Source organism: Oryzias latipes, chromosome 21 (assembly GCF_002234675.1).
Source record: "Oryzias latipes chromosome 21, ASM223467v1".
Classification (NCBI taxonomy): Eukaryota; Metazoa; Chordata; class Actinopteri; order Beloniformes; family Adrianichthyidae; genus Oryzias; species Oryzias latipes.
In genome coordinates this window covers 8,432,838-8,457,311 of record NC_019879.2, presented here as the reverse complement: position 1 = coordinate 8,457,311, position 24,474 = coordinate 8,432,838, and the positions used below count along the sequence as shown (strand labels likewise).

The 24,474-nt window shown below is 35.3% G+C and overlaps 2 protein-coding genes across 2 annotated transcripts in view; one reads left to right on the top strand and one right to left on the bottom strand.

The window, feature by feature from the left end:
* The window catches only part of cln5 (CLN5, intracellular trafficking protein), a 46,648-nt gene that overhangs the window by 10,646 nt on the left and 11,528 nt on the right, over positions 1-24,474 (bottom strand). Inside the window, exons 3-6 of the mRNA XM_023950521.1 lie at positions 12,587-12,618; positions 12,440-12,523; positions 10,873-10,968; positions 7,355-7,459 (exon numbers count right to left, since the gene is read on the bottom strand). Of these exons, the coding sequence (XP_023806289.1) occupies positions 7,355-7,459; positions 10,873-10,907 (140 nt within the window). The 5' untranslated portion in view covers positions 10,908-10,968; positions 12,440-12,523; positions 12,587-12,618. The remainder of the gene's footprint in view (positions 1-7,354; positions 7,460-10,872; positions 10,969-12,439; positions 12,524-12,586; positions 12,619-24,474) is intronic.
* LOC111946717 (restin homolog) lies at positions 8,532-11,068 on the top strand. Its single transcript, XM_023950518.1, has one exon. The coding sequence runs from the start codon at positions 8,848-8,850 to the stop codon at positions 11,044-11,046; it is 2,199 nt and encodes a 732-aa protein (XP_023806286.1). The 5' UTR covers positions 8,532-8,847; the 3' UTR covers positions 11,047-11,068.

Genomic DNA, 24,474 nt, shown 5'->3' with positions numbered 1-24,474 from the left:
ACAATAACTCACGAATCAATAACTCACAACACGAAACAATAACACACAACACAAATCAATAACTCTCAACACGAAACAATAACTCACGAAACAATAACTCACAACACGAATCAATAACTCACAAGACAAATTAATAACTCTCAACATGGAATAATAACTCTCAAAACGAAACAATAACTTACAACACGAAACAATGACTCACAACACGAATTATTAACTCAATACGAAACAATAATTCACAACACAAATCAAAAACTCACAAAACGAATCAATAACTCACAACACGAATTAATAACTCTCAACACAAAACAGTAACTCACAACACGAAACAATAACTCACAACATGAAACAATAACTCACGAATCAATAACTCACAACACGAAACAATAACTCACAACACGAAACAATAATAACTCAATCAACTACGAAACAATGACTCACAACACGAAACAATAACTCACAACACGTTACAATAACTGTCAACACGAAACAATAACTCACAACACGAATCAATAACTCACAAGACAAATCAATGACTCTCAACATGGAATAATAACTCTCAAAACGAAACAATAACTTACAACACGAAACAATGACTCACAACACGAATTATTACCTCAATACGAAACAATAATTCACGAAACAATAACTTACAACATGAAACAATAACTCACGAATCAATAACTCACAACACGAAACAATAACTCACAACACAAATCAATAACTCTCAACACGAAACAATAACTCACGAAACAATAACTCACAACACGAATCAATAACTCACAAGACGAATTAATAACTCTCAACATGGAACAATAACTCTCAAAACGAAACAATAACTTACAACGCGAAACAATGACTCACAACACGAATTATTAACTCAATACGAAACAATAATTCACAACATGAAACAATAACTCATGAAACAATAACTCACAACATGAAACAATAACTCATGAATCAATAACACACAACATGAATTAATAACTCTCAACACAAAACAATAACTCACAATACGAATCAATGACTCACAACACGAATCAATCACTCTCAACACAAATCAATAACTCACGAAACAATAACTCACGAAGCAATAATTCACAACATGATACAATAACTCAAAAAGAATCATTAACCCTCAACACGAATCAATAACTCTCAACACGAAACAATAGCTCACAACACAAATCAATAACTCTCAACACGAAACAATAACTCACGAAACAATAACTCACGAAACAATAACTCACAACATGAAACAATAACTCACGAATCAATAACTCACAACACGAAACAATAACTCACAACACAAATCAATAACTCTCAATACGAAATAATAACTCACGAAACAATAACTTACAACATGAAACAATAACTCACGAATCAATAACTCACAAAACGAAACAATAACTCACAACACAAATCAATAACTCTCAACACGAAACAATAAATCACGAAACAATAACTCACACACAAATCAATAACTCACAAGACAAATTAATAACTCTCAAAACGAAACAATAACTTACAAAACGAATCAATAACTCACAACACGAATTAATAACTCTCAACACAAAACAGTAACTCACAACACGAAACAATAACTCACAACATGAAACAATAACTCACGAATCAATAACTCACAACAAGAAACAATAACTCACAACACGAAACAATGACTCACAACACGTTACAATAACTCTCAACACGAATCAATAACTCACAACTCGAAACAATAACTCACAACACAAATCAATAACTCACAAAACGAATCAATAACTCTCAACACGAATTAATAACTCTCAACACGAAACAATAACTCACGAAACAATAACTCACAACATGAAACAATAACTCACGAATCAATAACTGACAACACGAAACAATAACTCACAACATAAATCAATAACTCACAACACGAAATAATAACTCACAACATGTTACAATAACTCTCAACACGAATCAATAACTGAACACGAATCAATAACTTTCAACACGAAACAATAACTCTCGAAACAATAACTCAACACGAAACAATAACTCACAACACAAATCAATAACTCTCAACACGAAACAATAACTCACGAAACAATAACTCATGAAACAATAACTCACAACATGAAACAATAACTCACGAATCAATAACTCACAACACGAAACAATAACTCACAACACAAATCAATAACTCTCAACACGAAACAATAACTCACGAAACAATAACTCACAACACGAATCAATAACTCACAAGACAAATTAATAACTCTCAACATGGAATAATAACTCTCAAAACGAAACAATAACTTACAACACGAAACAATGACTCACAACACGAATTATTAACTCAATACGAAACAATAATTCACGAAACAATAACTTACAACATGAAACAATAACTCACGAATCAATAACTCACAACACGAAACAATAACTCACAACACAAATCAATAACTCTCAACACGAAACAATAACTCACGAAACAATAACTCACAACACGAATCAATAACTCACAAGACAAATTAATAACTCTCAACATGGAATAATAACTCTCAAAACGAAACAATAACTTACAACACGAAACAATGACTCACAACACGAATTATTAACTCAATACGAAACAATAATTCACAACACAAATCAAAAACTCACAAAACGAATCAATAACTCACAACACGAATTAATAACTCTCAACACAAAACAGTAACTCACAACACGAAACAATAACTCACAACATGAAACAATAACTCACGAATCAATAACTCACAACACGAAACAATAACTCACAACACGAAACAATGACTCACAACACGAAACAATAACTCACAACACGTTACAATAACTGTCAACACGAATCAATAACTCACAACTCGAAACAATAACTCACAACACAAATCAATAACTCACAAAACGAATCAATAACTCTCAACACGAATTAAAAACTCTCAACACGAATCAATAACTCTCAACACGAAACAATAACTCACGAAACATTAACTCACAACATGAAACAATAACTCACGAATCAATAACTGACAACACGAAACAATAACTCACAACACAAATCAATAACTCACAACACGAAACAATAACTCACAACATGTTACAATAACTCTCAACACGAATCAATAACTGAACACGAATCAATAACTTTCAACACGAAACAATAACTCCCGAAACAATAACTCAACACGAAACAATAACTCATGAATCAATAACTCTCAACACGAAACAATAACTATCAACAAGAATCAATAACTCAACACAAATCAATAACTTACAACACGAAACAATGACTTACAACACGAAACAATAACTCACAAGACAAATCAATAACTCACAAGACAAATCAATAACTCTCAACACGAATCAATAACTCAAAACACGAATTTATAACTCAATACGAAACATTAATTCACAACATGAAACAATAACCCACGAAACAATAACTCACAACATGAAACAATAATTCACGAATCAATAACTCAAAACATGAATTAATAACTCCCAAAACAAAACAATAACTCACAACACGAATCAATGACTCACAACACGAATCAATCACTCTCAACACGAATCAATAACTCACGAAACAATAACTCACGAAGCAATAATTCACAACATGAAACAATAACTCTCAACAAGAATCAATAACCCTAAACACGAATCAATAACTCTCAACACGAAACAATAACTAACGAAACAATAACTCAAAACATGAAACAATAACTCACGAATCAATAACTCACAACACGAAACAATAACTCACAACACAAATCAATAACTCTCAACACGAAACAATAACTCACGAAACAATAACTCACAACACGAATTAATAACTCAATACGAAACAATTACTCACAACATGAAACAATAACTCACGAATCAATAACACACAACACGAAACATGAACTCACAACACGAATTAATAACTTTCAACATAAAACAATGACTCACAACACGAATCAATGACTTACAACACGAATTAATCACTCTCAACACGAATCAATTACTCACGAAACAATAACTCACAACACAAATCAATAACTCACAAAACGAATCAATAACTCTCAACACGAATTAATAACTCTCAACACGAATCAATAACTCTCAACACGAAACAATAACTCACGAAACAATAACTCACAACATGAAACAATAACTCACGAATCAATAACTGACAACACGAAACAATAACTCAAAACACAAATAAATAACTCACAACACGGAACAATAACTCACAACATGTTACAATAACTCTCAACACGAATCAATAACTCAACACGAATCAATCACTCTCAACACGAATCAATAACTCACGAAACAATAACTCACGAAGCAATAATTCACAACATGAAACAATAACTCTCAACAAGAATCAATAACCCTCAACACGAATCAATAACTCTCAACACGATAAAATAACTCACGAAACAATAACTCACAACATGAAACAATAACTCACGAATCAATAACTCACAACACGAAACAATAACTCACAACAAAAATCAATAACTCTCAACACGAAACAACTCACGAAACAATAACTCACAACACGAATTAATAACTCAATACGAAACAATTACTCACAACATGAAGCAATAACTCACGAATCAATAACTCACAACACAAAACAATAATTCACAATACAATAACTCACAACACAAAACAATAACTCACAATACAATAATTCACAACGCGAAATAATAACTCACAACACGAATCAATAACTCACAACACGAATTAATAACTCACAACACAAAACAGTAACTCACAACACAAAACAATAACTCACAACATGAAACAATAACTCACGAATCAATAACTCACAACACTAAACAATAACTCACAACACGAAACAATGACTCACAACACGTTACAATAACTCTCAACACGAATCAATAACTCACAACGCGAAACAATAACTCAACACAAATCAATAACTCACAAAACGAATCAATAACTTTCAACACGAATTAATGACTCTCAACACGAATCAATAACTCTCAACACGAAACAATAACTATCAACAAGAATCAATAACTCTCAACACGAATCAATAACTCACTACACGAATCAATAACTCACAACACGAATCAATATCTCTCAACATGAAACAATAACTCACAACACAAATTAATAACTCTCAACACGAATCAATAACTCACAACACGAAACAATAACTCACAACACGAAACAATAACTCACAACACGAAACAATAACTCTCAACACGAATCAATATCTCACCACACGAATCAATAACTCTCAACACGAAACAATAACTTTCAACACGAAACAATAACTCACAACACGAAACAATAACTCACAACACGAAACAATGACCCACAACACGAATCAATAACTCTTAACGCGAATCAATAACTCTCAACACGAAACAATAACTCAATAACTCTTAACGCGAATCAATAACTCTCAACACGAAACAATAACTCACAACACGAATTAATAACTCACAACACGAAACAATAACTCACAACACGAAACAATAACTCACAACACGAAACAATAACTCACAACACGAAACAATAACTCTCAACACGAATCAATATCTCACCACACGAATCAATAACTCTCAACACGAAACAATAACTTTCAACACGAAACAATAACTCACAACACGAAACAATAACTCACAACACGAAACAATGACCCACAACACGAATCAATAACTCTTAACGCGAATCAATAACTCTCAACACGAAACAATAACTCACAACACGAATTAATAACTCACAACACGAAACAATAACTCTCAACACGAATCAATAACTCTCAACACGAATTAATAACTCTAGACACGAAACAATAACTCACAACACGAAACAATGAATCACAACACGAATCATTTTCGCTAAGATCTTGTAGTTTTGTGGTGTAGAGCTGCTCAAAGAGGCTCCGTGTGCTCTGCTGCTAACTAGCGTCAGGGGTTTCAGTGGAAAACAACAGTCAGATGCTGAAGGACGCTCAATATTGATTAAATAAATATCATTTAGAAAAGATTTTGAATCGATACAAGTATCAGCAAATGTGCCCAAAAAAAATCCCCATTTGATAGCCCCTGCCAGGGTCTATTGATGCAAGAGGATGTACCAGAAGTTTACTCTGTCTAAAGAGTTACCAAAGCCTTACCCTAAAACAGGGGTGGGCAGTTTTGGCCCCCAGGGGCCGGTGTCCTGCAGGTTTTAGAAATGTCCCTGTTTCAACTCACCTGATTTTAATAATAATCATCATCCCCACATCAACTAGGTCCGCACAACTCTGTTAATGTTGTGTTTTTGTGGTTGTGTTAAAGCAAGGAAACACCAAAAACCTGCAGGGACACTGGCCCTGGAGGACTGGAATTGCCCACCTCTGCTCTAAAACAAAGCCCCAATGCGCCTCAGTCACAGCTGTCCTTACAGGTGGAAACATTGTTTGTAGGTAAAAATGGGCAAATCTGTCAAATACCTCCCGGCCTGAAACTGCAAACAGAGCCCAAAGTAAAAATACTTCCAAAGCAAACGATCAGGAATGAGATTTTTCACCTGTGTGGATGGTTGCTTCACTCAGAGATTTTCTAAAGAAATGAGTCAGAGTTAGAACATTTTCATCACTAAATGTGCAGAAGAAGAAGTAAAGCTCTCTGCTGTGCGTTTCCTAAACACATATGTGCCGTGGATCAGAAGGGTCACAACACTACACAAAATAACAGAATACAAATTGTCACAACACTAAACTATTAACTCATAACACAAAACAATTAACTCATAACACAAAACAATTAACTCACAACACAACACTAACTCACAAATTTTGTATTTAAATAGCCACATTAAGGAGTTCTGCATCGGGTAACTGAGGTATTTTCAATTTATTGTGGTATTCTATCATTTAAGTTTTTAATAAATCATTTAGGCAAAATATATATTTAGTAGTTGGTGTTTTATAAATTTTGATATTTAGGGAATTCCTTAGGCTTCCTTTAGTTCTGAAAGCTAAATTAAAATTGTTTAAAATAATTTAGTATCCATGAGTTGATTCTGCAATTTCTACAACTAACATCGGTTGCCACTGGACTTTATTTTGGCCTCAAAGTAAATGAACATTCATTAAATATGTTAAAAAGTCAGTAATTGGATAAAAGCATTGCAGAGTCCAGAGTTTCGTGAGTCACTTGAACGCCGCACAGCTTTCATAGCTCGTCGTTTTTGTGAGGCTGTTAGACTTTCAATGCTCCCCTTAATGCGGTGACACAAGAACTTGATTTAAAAAGGGGGAAAACACAACAAAACATGCGTAGGACAGCTCGAATAAAGTCGAAACGGTCGGTCACATGACCTGGCACCCCGTAAATCCTACCTGTACGGTACGAGCCACTGCTTCTGTCTGCCAACTCCGAACCGAGCAGCCGCTTCGAGACACAGCAGCAGCTTCAGAAGGACGGTGAACTCCATGTGGGAAAACCTGAAGACACCAAAAGTCAGCGAGAAGCTGTGAAAGCTGCTTTTGACTCTAATCTAAGTTTACTTCCTCAAAGTTGAACACGTGGTTTTGTTTTGAATCACGTGACATATCTGAGGGAGAGGAATAAAGTCCTGAACTGTTGGATTCATCAGAAAACAGGCACATGAGAGCTTTACGTTACTTTATGTTACATTTTAGGTATTATATTATTAATTATTCATAGATGTTAATTGCTTATTTGTGTATTATTTTTATTTTAGTTTATAATGCAATTTGTTAAATAATCTATGAAGAAAACCTCAAATTTGGGGTCTTTTTTGATAACCAAATACAATTTTAACAACATTTACATACTTGTTCGTGCGTGCGTGCGTGTGTGTGTGAGTGAATCTGTGTCTGTCTATCTATATGTGAACTATTAATGGGCTATTGACATCATCCTAGATCAGGGGTGTCAAACTAATTTTGGGTCGGGGGCCACATTCAACCCCTCTGATCTCAATTGGGCCGGACCAGAAAAGCAAAATAAAGCAGCTTTGTTTTTTTGTTTATTACTCACTTGAAAAAAATGCCTCAACCAACATGGTAGCCTTATCACTTATTATTACATATAAATTCATTCATTCACAGAGGCCAATGGATCTCAAATTAAATGCATTTCACTTTTCTTAAAAATCGGTTTGTCCAATTTTATGCAGACTGAATATTTTACATCTGACACTGAAGCAATCCTGATAGTAACCTCAAAAGGGGGCTACGGAAAAAAATGAAACCCCCTGCCAAAAATCTAAATGTGCAAATCAATGAAAACTTGAACTAAATTAATCTTGAAACATTTGTGAACATAACAAGAATTTGGAGTTAACCTCCCTTTCTCTCCTGAAACTTCACCTGGCCATCAATATCAGGATTCAGATCCATTTTAGGTTGATTGATTGTGTATTTTGCAAAGGTGTGTTTTTGTGTGTCTGCGTGTGCTTCTTTACCCCAAAAAATAGATTTTTGGTAAAAACAATAATTACCCCGCCCCCCCCCCCCCCCCCCCAAAAAAAAAAAAAAAACCTCCCCCATTTCAGAGCTGATTGCATCACTAAGCATCACACCACCAATGATGTAATCGATACATCAGATTAACTTTTGATGTCAAATGATGTCACATGACTTCAAATGAAAACATTTGATGTCAAATGATGTCATATGATGTAACATTATCTGTCATGAGTTAGTGTTAAAAGTTTACTAATAGGAGCAAAAACCTTGAGATTCTGATCAATTGTTGCACGCAAGTTTCGTATATCGCAAAGAACAAAGTACCAAGTTTAAAAAGTGTCTTTGTTTACATATAACTTTTGCTGTCAAACTAATTAGAATTCTCAAAAAAACGTATCATGGAATCATCAAGACACCGTTCTGTCCGAAAATCCCTAAAGAATTTTCAACTCAGCAGTTTGGATTCTGTTGTGGGGAACGAGTCCACTTTTGAATTTGGGTTTCATTCTACTTTCATGGACTGGGATGACATTGACGAAGACAATGATTACTCCCCCCCCCCTTCTGATGATGAAGAAGAATTTCCTGAGACTCCAGAAACTCCTTACTATGATTATTCTCCCCTTTATAAAAATGAGGAGGAAGAATTTCCAGAAACTCCTGAACCAAAAAGACAGCAGGATTGGGAAAACTCCAAGCCAAAAACCTGCCCGCAAAACCAAACCTTAGGGTTAAAGCCCTTAAGTCTTGCTCCAATCGTCTCCTTTCGCCCAATTGCATTCTTTCCTGTGAAGCCGGTGTCTGTCCCTAAATCAACTCAGCCTGAGGGAATCAAACCTTTGGGAAAGGGAAAACAAACTACAACTGCTTTGGATGAGCCGACTTCAACATCTGAGTCGACCTCAGTGGAGAACGCAGAAGCACTTCAAGTAGAGAACACTGCTGTGAAAAGTGAAGTAGAGTGTCTGAAGGAACTTCTTCAGCAGAAAGATCAGAAGCTGGCGGATGCTGAAAAGCTGAAAGCTGATCACTTTGAAGAGCAGATGAGCCACAAGACAGAACTTTTACCAAAAGCTGAAACCTCTTTGAGCCACATGACTGAAGCACAAAATAAGCTGGCTAAAGAAAGAGAAGAAAACACCTCCCTCAAGCAAGAAATGGCTGAACTAAGAAAAGCTCATGAGGAGGATAAGGCCGCCACTGAAAAGAAGTTTTTGGAATTGCTCTCCAAAAATGAGAAGAGCATGGAACAGTTAAGAGAAACCATCACAGAAAAAGAGACCATCATGAGCAAATTTGAAAAGGTCTCCAGGACAAGGATCGTAAAACTTCTCGGTCAGATTGACGACCTAAAAATGGAGCAACAGAAGAAAGATTACATGCTGCGGGAAGCTGCTGGGAAAGCCGAACACCTTGAAGAACAGATGAGCCAAGAAAGACAGCAATGGCAGGAAGACAAGTCCTCCGTCTTACAAGAAATTGCTCATCTAAAGACAGCTCTGAAGGACAAGGAGACTGAGGTGACCAAATCTAAAAGAGTCTCCAAGAAAAAGAATGTCCAACTACTCCGTCAGATGGACGACCTAAAAGCGCAGCATGAGCAGGAACATTTGGACCTCACCAGCCAATTGGAAATGCAGAAAGAGTGTCTTCTTAACTACCATGAGCTGACATTAACAGAAGCATATAATCAGCTGGCTAAAGAAAGAGAAGAAAACCTCTCCCTCAAGCAAGAAATGGCTGAACTAAGAAAAGTTCATGAGGAGGAAAAGGCCGCAATAAAAAATTCTAATGCAGCCTCAAGTGGTGAGATCTTCAAGCTACAATGTCAGATTGAGGGACTAAAACGGGAGCACGAGAAGGAATTTACGGGTCTCATCAACAATTTTGAAAAGGAGAAAAAGGATCTTGAAGAACACTATAATAGGAAGTTAAATTCCCAAATGGATCAGATGGAAGGCGAAATAAAAAGATGTCAGGAGGAAAAAGACTCCCTGCTGGAAGAAATTGGTGAATTACAAAGGAATTGTGAGAAGCATAAGGCAGCATGTCACCGAACTGAAAATAAGGAGATGGAAAAATTACAAAGAACCATCAGAGAAAAAGATGCCATCATAAGCCAGTCTGGAGTCATTTGGAGCAAAAAGCTGGAGCAAAGAGACCAACAGCTTGAGACAATAACACAGGCCGCTCTCAAGAATAAAATGGACCTCAGCAGGGAAATACACCTGTTGCAAGAAAGGATTGAACAAGACAGGATCAAAACAAATGTAGCCAAACTCAGCTTTGACCTGAAGGTAAAGGAGTCCACCAAATTAAGAGCTGCTTTGGTCCAGAAAGAACTGGAAGGCCAGAAGCAGCTGGAACAAGAAAGACAACAGCTGGAAGAAGAAAAGTCCACCCTTTCACAACAAATCGCTCACCTGAAGAAAGTTGTCAAGAAGAAAAAGACCATCATCAGAAAAACTCAAGAGGATTTCCAGGTCCAAATTCATCAACTACAGCAGCAGGTGGATGAGCTGAAAGAGAAGACCACAAAGAAAGGTGTTGGTCGGAGGCTCCTGAACCTGTTTAGAAGGTCTAGAAAAAAGGACTGAGTGGACCTCGACCACAGCCCCCCCCCCCCCCCCCCCCACACACACACACACACAACAATTCCAGGTTCAATTCCCGCCCTGCACACCCTTGTGTCAAAGTGTCCTTGGGCGAGACACTGAACTCCACCTTGCCTCTGGTGGAAGGTTGGTGCCAGTGTTCAGCAGTGAGTCGCCACCAGTGTGTGAATGTGTGTGTGAATGTGTGTGTGAATGGGTCTGTGACTGTAAAGCGCTTTGGACCTTCGAAAAGGTAAAAAAGCGCTTTATAAGTATACGCCATTGACCTCACACACACCAAGCCCCCCCACAGCCCTTACACACACTAAGCCCCCAACACCCACACACATTTAGGCTTTGACTCTTTTAACACCTTAGATGGAGTTATGACCGTCCAAGAACGGCCAAACTGTAGGAAAAGCTCCAGTGTTAAAGAGTTAAACATTTAATTACTGTTGTGTGGGTAAAAACTGCTGTGGGCTTTTTCTGTTTTTCTATTCTAAATGTGTATCTTGTAAATATGTATATTCTAGTCTATTTTTTATTTTATTGTTTTAAAGGGAACTTTCCTTGACACCCCTTTTACATCTTAGCTAGGTTTTCTTTAACTACTTTGGTTCTGTTTTACTTTTTATCTTAGTTTTTATTTTGTTTGATGATAAAAAAAATATTTTATTTTAAAGATAGCCCAGTTATATTTTTCTCGTTGGTTAGGCAAAAGTATTGCCCCCCCCCCCCGCCCTCCTTTGATCTAAACAGGGTTTTCTCCAGGCGCTCTGGTTTCTCCCTCTGTCCAAAAAAAATCCCCCCAATGTCTAATCTCCTAATACTTAGAATAAAGAAATAAATAAAATGAAATAAAATAAATATCTTATAAAAGCTATTTTAACTACAGGGTTTTCTCCAGGCGCTCTGGTTTCTCCCTCTGTCCAAAAAAGCCCCAAACTCTGATCTAATACTTAGAATGAAGAAATAAATAAAATGAAATAAAATAAAATAAATAGCAAATAAAAGCTTTTTTTTAACCACAGGGTTTTCTCCAGGTGCTCTGGTTTCTCCCTCTGTCCAAAAAAAACCCCTCAAACTCTAGTCCACTAATACTTAAAATAAAAAATAAAATGAAATAAAATAAAAAAATAGCAAAAGTATCATGTATCTTAAAAGTAAAATTAAAAAGCAAAAAAAAAAAAAAAAATTCCCCCTCCTTGAATTGCCACCTTATCGCGGTGGAGGGGTTTGCGTGCCCAAAAAAACCCCCCATTTGATAGCCCCTGCCAGGGTCTATTGATACAGGGGATGGGCCAGACTAAGAGCAATGCACACAAAGAAAGAACAATGCACTGAGACATTATCATGGTTGAAGTTTACTCTGTCTATAGAGTTACCGAAGCCTTACTCTCACACCGCTGTCCTTACAGGTGGAAACCTTCTGTCTGCAGGTAAAAATGGGCAAATCTGTCAAATCAGTCCCGGTCTGAAACTACAAACAGAATCCAAAGTAAAAATACTTCCAAAACAAATGGTCAGGAATGAGATTTTTTACCTGGGTGGATGGTTGCTTCACTCTGAGATTTTCTAAAGAAATGAGTCAGAGTTAAAACAGTTTCATCACTAAATGTGCAGAAGAAGAAGTAAAACTCTCTGCTGTGCGTTTCCTAAACACATATGTGCCGTGGCTCAGAAGGGTCACAACACTACACAAAATAACAGAATGCGATTTGTCACAACACTAAAATATTAACTCACAACACAAAACAATAACTCACAACACAAGAACTCACAACACAATAACTCACCACATAATAACTCACAACAAAAGAACTCACAACACAAAACATTAACTCACAACACAAGAACTCACACACAATAACGCACAACACAAAACAATTAACTCACAACACAAAACAAGAACTCTCAACACAATTACTTACAATACGAAACAATAACTCACAACACAAAACAATTACTCACAACACAAAACAATAACTCACAACACAAATCAATGACTCACAACACAAATCAATAACTCTCACCACGAAACAATTAATCACAACACGAATCAATAACTCACAAAACGAATCAACAACTTAAAAAAGAATCAATAACTCAGAACACGAATTAATAACTCTCAACATGGAGCAATAATTCTCAAAACGAAACAATAACTCACAACACGAAACAATGACTCACAACACGAAACAAAAACTCACAAGACATATCAATAACTCACAAAACGAATCAATGACTCACAGCACGAATTAGTAACTCAACAAGAATCCATAACTCTCAACACGAATCATTAACTCTCAATACGAAACAATAACTCACGAAACAATAACTCACAACATGAAACAATAACTCTCGAATCAATAACTCACAACAAAAATCAATAACTCTCAACACGAAACAATAACTCACGAAACAATAACTCACAACACGAATCAATAACTCTCAACACGAATTAATAACTCTCAACACGAATCAATAACTCTCAACACGAAACAATAACTCACGAAACAATAACTCACAACATGAAACAATAACTCACGAAACAATAACTCACAACACAAATCAATAACTCTCAATACGAAACAATAACTCACGAAACAATAACTTACGATTTGAAACAATAACTCACGAATCAATAACTCACAACACGAAACAATAACTCACGAAACAATAACTCACTAGGGTTGGGCGATGTCCCTTAAATTGGCCGTTGACGATGTTTGCTGTCAACCATCGGGATGGACGATGACATCGTCGGGGGGGGGGGGGGGGGGGGGTATTTTTACATTTTTCGTTCTTATCTAACTGCTATTCGTTTTTTTGGCTTTTTTCATTTTATTTCCCAACTGATGACTAATCGGCGATGATCCAGTATAAACTGAGGGAAGTGACTTTAACAAAAAAAATAACAAACAAAATAGAAAAGAAGTAGTCCGCTAGTAGAACCGGGTCTAAAAGTGTGTGTCTGTGCACAGCTCGGATCGTCAGCACACACAGCGGTTTGAGCTTCAAAGCAGAAATGTCACTCAGTCCTTAGAAAACATTCAAACAATCACACGGATTTGTGTTTCCAGTCGTGTCCCGACTAAATAAAGGCTGATGTTATTCTTACATGTTTACGTGCAGCCAGCAAGCAGCGCCACCCAAAGCTAATGTTGTTAGCCCGTGTTAGCATACTGCTAATCCTGGCTTCGTTCAGAAAAAGCACTGACAACACGGATTAAAATTCAAATGATGAGCGAACAGGTGTTTCATAATAACCGTAACATTATTAAAGGCACGTTTAGAAGACCGTCTCGTATATTACCGAGCTGACATGTCAATGTATATAGCCGCTCGGCGCTGTTTAACATTGTTTTGTATTGAATTGTTACATACAATAAAGTTTGAAAAAAAAAGACGCTCGGCGGAGTTTATATCCTTCCGTTTTTCAAACCCTACTGCGCATGTGCGAATGATTTATTCCGACGGAAAGTGTGACCTTAGTGAACGTTTTTATATTCTGAAAACATTTTTCTGGGCCCATGTACACGGTTGGATTCTAATCTGACCATTGATCCCATCAAGATATTTTTCACATGTAACCGCGGCTTATGGTGTCGACGCGCAACGTGCCGGGGGCGTGGCATCACGATGGTGGTCTCTCCATCGGGATGTCAGTCACCCATCACGATGGACGATGATATCGTCCATCGGCACAACCCTATAACTCACAACACAAATCAATAACTCACAAAACGAATTAATAACTCTCAACATGGAACAATAACTCTCAAAACGAAACAATAACTTACAACGCGAAACAATGACTCACAACACGAATTATTAACTCAATACGAAACAATAATTCACAACATGAAACAATTACTCATGAAACAATAAATCACAACATGAAACAATAACTCATGAATCAATAACTCACAACATGAATTAATAACTCTCAACACAAAACAATAACTCACAATACGAATCAATGACTCACAACACGAATCAATCACTCAACACAAATCAATAACTCACGAAACAATAACTCACGAAGCAATAATTCGCAACATGATACAATAACTCTCAAAAAGAATCAATAACCCTCAACACGAATCAATAACCTTCAACACGAAACAATAACTCACAACACAAATCAATAACTCTCAACACGAAACAATAACTCACGAAACAATAACTCACAACATGAAACAATAACTCACGAATCAATAACTCACAACACGAAACAATAACTCACAACACGAAACAATGACTCACAACACAAAACAATAACTCACAACACGTTACAATAACTCTCAACACGAATCAATAACTCACAACTCGAAACAATAACTCACAACACAAATCAATAACTCACAAAACGAATCAATAACTCTCAACACGAATTAATAACTCTCAACACGAATCAATAACTCTCAACACGAAACAATAACTCACGAAACAATAACTCACAACATGAAACAATAACTCACGAATCAATAACTGACAACACGAAACAATAACTCACAACACAAATCAATAACTCACAACACGAAATAATAACTCACAACATGTTACAATAACTCTCAACACGAATCAATAACTGAACACGAATCAATAACTTTCAACACGAAACAATAACTCCCGAAACAATAACTCAACACGAAACAATAACTCACAACACAAATCAATAACTCTCAACACGAAACAATAACTCACGAAACAATAACTCATGAAACAATAACTCACAACATGAAACAATAACTCATGAATCAATAACTCACAACACGAAACAATAACTCTCAACACGAATCAATAACTGAACACGAATCAATAACTTTCAACACGAAACAATAACTCCCGAAACAATAACTCAACACGAAACAATAACTCACAACACAAATCAATAACTCTCAACACGAAACAATAACTCACGAAACAATAACTCATGAAACAATAACTCACAACATGAAACAATAACTCATGAATCAATAACTCACAACACGAAACAATAACTCACAACACAAATCCATAACTCTCAATACGAAACAATAACTCACGAAACAATAACTTACAACATGAAACAAGAACTCACGAATCAATAACTCACAACACGAAACAATAACTCACAACACAAATCAATAACTCTCAACACGAAACAATAACTCACGAAACAATAACTCACAACAAGAATCAATAACTCACAAGACAAATTAATAACTCTCAACATGGAATAATAACTCTCAAAACGAAACAATAACTTACAACACGAAACAATGACTCACAACACGAATTATTAACTCAATACGAAACAATAATTCACAACACAAATCAAAAACTCACAAAACGAATCAATAACTCACAACACAAATTAATAACTCTCAACACAAAACAGTAACTCACAACACGAAACAAAACTTCACAACATGAAACAATAACTCACGAATCAATAACTCACAACACGAAACAATAACTCACAACACGAAACAATGACTCACAACACGAAACAATAACTCACAACACGTTACAATAACTCTCAACACGAATCAATAACTCACAACTCGAAACAATAACTCACAACACAAATCAATAACTCACAAAACGAATCAATAACTCTCAACACGAATTAATAACTCACAACACAAATCAATAACTCTCAATACGAAACAATAACTCATGAAACAATAACTCACAACATGAAACAATAACTCACGAATCAATAACTGACAACACGAAACAATAACTCAGAACACAAATCAATAACTCACAACACGAAATAATAACTCACAACATGTTACAATAACTCTCAAGACGAATCAATAACTGAACACGAATCAATAACTTTCAACACGAAACAATAACTCCCGAAACAATAACTCAACACGAAACAATAACTCACAACACAAATCAATAACTCTCAACACGAAACAATAACTCACGAAACAATAACTCATGAAACAATAACTCACAACATGAAACAATAACTCACGAATCAATAACTCACAACACGAAACAATAACTCACAACACAAATCAATAACTCTCAACACGAAACAATAACTCACGAAACAATAACTCACAACACGAATCAATAACTCACAAGACAAATTAATAACTCTCAACATGGAATAATAACTCTCAAAACGAAACAATAACTTACAACACGAAACAATGACTCACAACACGAATTATTAACTCAATACGAAACAATAATTCACGAAACAATAACTTACAACATGAAACAATAACTCACGAATCAATAACTCACAACACGAAACAATAACTCACAACACAAATCAATAACTTCCAACACGAAACAATAACTCACGAAACAATAACTCACAACACGAATCAATAACTCACAAGACAAATTAATAACTCTCAACATAGAATAATAACTCTCAAAACGAAACAATAACTTACAACACGAAACAATGACTCACAACACGAATTATTAACTCAATACGAAACAATAATTCACAACACAAATCAAAAACTCACAAAACGAATCAATAACTCACAACACGAATTAATAACTCTCAACACAAAACAGTAACTCACAACACGAAACAATAACTCACAACATGAAACAATAACTCACGAATCAATAACTCACAACACGAAACAATAACTCACAACACGAAACAATGACTCACAACACGAAACAATAACTCACAACACGTTACAATAACTGTCAACACGAATCAATAGCTCACAACTCGAAACAATAACTCACAACACAAATCAATAACTCACAAAATGAATCAATAACTCTCAACACGAAACAATAACTCACGAAACAATAACTCACAACATGAAACAATAACTCACGAATCAATAACTGACAACACGAAACAATAACTCACAACACAAATCAATAACTCACAACACGAAACAATAACTCACAACATGTTACAATAACTCTCAACACGAATCAATAACTGAACACGAATCAATAACTTTCAACACGAAACAATAACTCCCGAAACAATAACTCAACACGAAACAATAACTCATGAATCAATAACTCTCAACACGAAACAATAACTATCAACAAGAATCAATAACTCTCAACACGAATAAATAACTTACAACACGAAACAATGACTCACAACACGAAACAATAACTCACAAGACAAATCAATAACTCACAAGACAAATCAATAACTCTCAACACGAATCAATAACTCACAACACGAATTAATAACTCAATACGAAACATTAATTCACAACATGAAACAATAACCCACGAAACAATAACTCACAACATGAAACAATAATTCACGAATCAATAACTCACAACATGAATTAATAACTCCCAAAACAAAACAATAACTCACAACACGAATCAATGACTCACAACACGAATCAATCACTCTCAACACGAATCAATAACTCACGAAACAATAACTCACGAAGCAATAATTCACAACATGAAACAATAACTCTCAACAAGAATCAATAACCCTAAACACGAATCAATAACTCTCAACACGACACAATAACTAACGAAACAATAACTCAAAACATGAAACAATAACTCACGAATCAATAACTCACAACACGAAACAATAACTCACAACACAAATCAATAACTCTCAACACGAAACAATAACTCACGAAACAATAACTCACAACACGAATTAATAACTCAATACGAAACAATTACTCACAACATGAAACAATAACTCACGAATCAATAGCACACAACACGAAACATGAACTCACAACACGAATTAATAACTCTCAACATAAAACAATGACTCACAACACGAATCAACGACTTACAACACGAATCAATCACTCTCAACACGAATCAATTACTCACGAAACAATAACTCACAACACAAATCAATAACTCACAAAACGAATCAATAACTCTCAACACGAATTAAAAACTCTCAACACGAATCAATAACTCTCAACACGAAACAATAACTCACGAAACAATAACTCACAACATGAAACAATAACTCACGAATCAATAACTGACAACACGAAACAATAACTCACAACACAAATCAATAACTCACAACACGAAACAATAACTCACAACATGTTACAATAACTCTCAACACGAATCAATAACTTACAACACGAATCAATAACTTTCAACACGAAACAATAACTCCCGAAACAATAACTCAACACGAAACAATAACTCATGAATCAATAACTCTCAACACGAAACAATAACTATCAACAAGAATCAATAACTCTCAACACGAATAAATAACTCACAACACGAAACAATAACTCACAAGACAAATCAATAACTCACAAGACAAATCAATAACTCTCAACACGAATCAATAACTCACAACACGAATTAATAACTCAATACGAAACATTAATTCACAACATGAAACAATAACCCACGAAACAATAACTCACAACACGAAACAATAACTCACGAAACAATAACTCACTAGGGTTGGGCGATGTCCCTTAAATTGGCCGTTGACGATGTTTGCTGTCAACCATCGGGATGGACGATGACATCGTCGGGGGGGGGGGGGGGTATTTTTAAATTTTTCGTTCTTATCTAACTGCTATTCGTTTTTTTGGCTTTTTTCATTTTATTTCCCAACTGATGACTAATCGGCGATGATCCAGTATAAACTGAGGGAAGTGACTTTAACAAAAAAAATAACAAACAAAATAGAAAAGAAGTAGTCCGCTAGTAGAACCGGGTCTAAAAGTGTGTGTCTGTGCACAGCTCGGATCGTCAGCACACACAGCGGTTTGAGCTTCAAAGCAGAAATGTCACTCAGTCCTTAGAAAACATTCAAACAATCACACGGATTTGTGTTTCCAGTCGTGTCCCGACTAAATAAAGGCTGATGTTATTCTTACATGTTTACGTGCAGCCAGCAAGCAGCGCCACCCAAAGCTAATGTTGTTAGCCCGTGTTAGCATACTGCTAATCCTGGCTTCGTTCAGAAAAAGCACTGACAACACGGATTAAAATTCAAATGATGAGCGAACAGGTGTTTCATAATAACCGTAACATTATTAAAGGCACGTTTAGAAGACCGTCTCGTATATTACCGAGCTGACATGTCAATGTATATAGCCGCTCGGCGCTGTTTAACATTGTTTTGTATTGAATTGTTACATACAATAAAGTTTGAAAAAAAAAGACGCTCGGCGGAGTTTATATCCTTCCGTTTTTCAAACCTTACTGCGCATGTGCGAATGATTTATTCCGACGGAAAGTGTGACCTTAGTGAACGTTTTTATATTCTGAAAACATTTTTCTGGGCCCATGTACACGGTTGGATTCTAATCTGACCATTGATCCCATCAAGATATTTTTCACATGTAACCGCGGCTTATGGTGTCGACGCGCAACGTGCCGGGGGCGTGGCATCACGATGGTGGTCTCTCCATCGGGATGTCAGTCACCCATCACGATGGACGATGATATCGTCCATCGGCACAACCCTATAACTCACAACACAAATCAATAACTCACAAAACGAATTAATAACTCTCAACATGGAACAATAACTCTCAAAACGAAACAATAACTTACAACGCGAAACAATGACTCACAACACGAATTATTAACTCAATACGAAACAATAATTCACAACATGAAACAATTACTCATGAAACAATAAATCACAACATGAAACAATAACTCATGAATCAATAACTCACAACATGAATTAATAACTCTCAACACAAAACAATAACTCACAATACGAATCAATGACTCACAACACGAATCAATCACTCAACACAAATCAATAACTCACGAAACAATAACTCACGAAGCAATAATTCGCAACATGATACAATAACTCTCAAAAAGAATCAATAACCCTCAACACGAATCAATAACCTTCAACACGAAACAATAACTCACAACACAAATCAATAACTCTCAACACGAAACAATAACTCACGAAACAATAACTCACAACATGAAACAATAACTCACGAATCAATAACTCACAACACGAAACAATAACTCACAACACGAAACAATGACTCACAACACAAAACAATAACTCACAACACGTTACAATAACTCTCAACACGAATCAATAACTCACAACTCGAAACAATAACTCACAACACAAATCAATAACTCACAAAACGAATCAATAACTCTCAACACGAATTAATAACTCTCAACACGAATCAATAACTCTCAACACGAAACAATAACTCACGAAACAATAACTCACAACATGAAACAATAACTCACGAATCAATAACTGACAACACGAAACAATAACTCACAACACAAATCAATAACTCACAACACGAAATAATAACTCACAACATGTTACAATAACTCTCAACACGAATCAATAACTGAACACGAATCAATAACTTTCAACACGAAACAATAACTCCCGAAACAATAACTCAACACGAAACAATAACTCACAACACAAATCAATAACTCTCAACACGAAACAATAACTCACGAAACAATAACTCATGAAACAATAACTCACAACATGAAACAATAACTCATGAATCAATAACTCACAACACGAAACAATAACTCTCAACACGAATCAATAACTGAACACGAATCAATAACTTTCAACACGAAACAATAACTCCCGAAACAATAACTCAACACGAAACAATAACTCACAACACAAATCAATAACTCTCAACACGAAACAATAACTCACGAAACAATAACTCATGAAACAATAACTCACAACATGAAACAATAACTCATGAATCAATAACTCACAACACGAAACAATAACTCACAACACAAATCCATAACTCTCAATACGAAACAATAACTCACGAAACAATAACTTACAACATGAAACAAGAACTCACGAATCAATAACTCACAACACGAAACAATAACTCACAACACAAATCAATAACTCTCAACACGAAACAATAACTCACGAAACAATAACTCACAACAAGAATCAATAACTCACAAGACAAATTAATAACTCTCAACATGGAATAATAACTCTCAAAACGAAACAATAACTTACAACACGAAACAATGACTCACAAAACGAATTATTAACTCAATACGAAACAATAATTCACAACACAAATCAAAAACTCACAAAACGAATCAATAACTCACAACACAAATTAATAACTCTCAACACAAAACAGTAACTCACAACACGAAACAAAACTTCACAACATGAAACAATAACTCACGAATCAATAACTCACAACACGAAACAATAACTCACAACACGAAACAATGACTCACAACACGAAACAATAACTCACAACACGTTACAATAACTCTCAACACGAATCAATAACTCACAACTCGAAACAATAACTCACAACACAAATCAATAACTCACAAAACGAATCAATAACTCTCAACACGAATTAATAACTCTCAACACGAATCAATAACTCTCAACACGAAACAATAACTCACGAAACAATAACTCACAACATGAAACAATAACTCACGAATCAATAACTGACAACACGAAACAATAACTCAGAACACAAATCAATAACTCACAACACGAAATAATAACTCACAACATGTTACAATAACTCTCAAGACGAATCAATAACTGAACACGAATCAATAACTTTCAACACGAAACAATAACTCCCGAAACAATAACTCAACACGAAACAATAACTCACAACACAAATCAATAACTCTCAACACGAAACAATAACTCACGAAACAATAACTCATGAAACAATAACTCACAACATGAAACAATAACTCACGAATCAATAACTCACAACACGAAACAATAACTCACAACACAAATCAATAACTCTCAACACGAAACAATAACTCACGAAACAATAACTCACAACACGAATCAATAACTCACAAGACAAATTAATAACTCTCAACATGGAATAATAACTCTCAAAACGAAACAATAACTTACAACACGAAACAATGACTCACAACACGAATTATTAACTCAATACGAAACAATAATTCACGAAACAATAACTTACAACATGAAACAATAAATCACGAATCAATAACTCACAACACGAAACAATAACTCACAACACAAATCAATAACTTCCAACACGAAACAATAACTCACGAAACAATAACTCACAACACGAATCAATAACTCACAAGACAAATTAATAACTCTCAACATAGAATAATAACTCTCAAAACGAAACAATAACTTACAACACGAAACAATGACTCACAACACGAATTATTAACTCAATACGAAACAATAATTCACAACACAAATCAAAAACTCACAAAACGAATCAATAACTCACAACACGAATTAATAACTCTCAACACAAAACAGTAACTCACAACACGAAACAATAACTCACAACATGAAACAATAACTCACGAATCAATAACTCACAACACGAAACAATAACTCACAACACGAAACAATGACTCACAACACGAAACAATAACTCACAACACGTTACAATAACTGTCAACACGAATCAATAACTCACAACTCGAAACAATAACTCACAACACAAATCAATAACTCACAAAATGAATCAATAACTCTCAACACGAAACAATAACTCACGAAACAATAACTCACAACATGAAACAATAACTCACGAATCAATAACTGACAACACGAAACAATAACTCACAACACAAATCAATAACTCACAACACGAAACAATAACTCACAACATGTTACAATAACTCTCAACACGAATCAATAACTGAACACGAATCAATAACTTTCAACACGAAACAATAACTCCCGAAACAATAACTCAACACGAAACAATAACTCATGAATCAATAACTCTCAACACGAAACAATAACTATCAACAAGAATCAATAACTCTCAACACGAATAAATAACTTACAACACGAAACAATGACTCACAACACGAAACAATAACTCACAAGACAAATCAATAACTCACAAGACAAATCAATAACTCTCAACACGAATCAATAACTCACAACACGAATTAATAACTCAATACGAAACATTAATTCACAACATGAAACAATAACCCACGAAACAATAACTCACAACATGAAACAATAATTCACGAATCAATAACTCACAACATGAATTAATAACTCCCAAAACAAAACAATAACTCACAACACGAATCAATGACTCACAACACGAATCAATCACTCTCAACACGAATCAATAACTCACGAAACAATAACTCACGAAGCAATAATTCACAACATGAAACAATAACTCTCAACAAGAATCAATAACCCTAAACACGAATCAATAACTCTCAACACGACACAATAACTAACGAAACAATAACTCAAAACATGAAACAATAACTCACGAATCAATAACTCACAACACGAAACAATAACTCACAACACAAATCAATAACTCTCAACACGAAACAATAACTCACGAAACAATAACTCACAACACGAATTAATAACTCAATACGAAACAATTACTCACAACATGAAACAATAACTCACGAATCAATAGCACACAACACGAA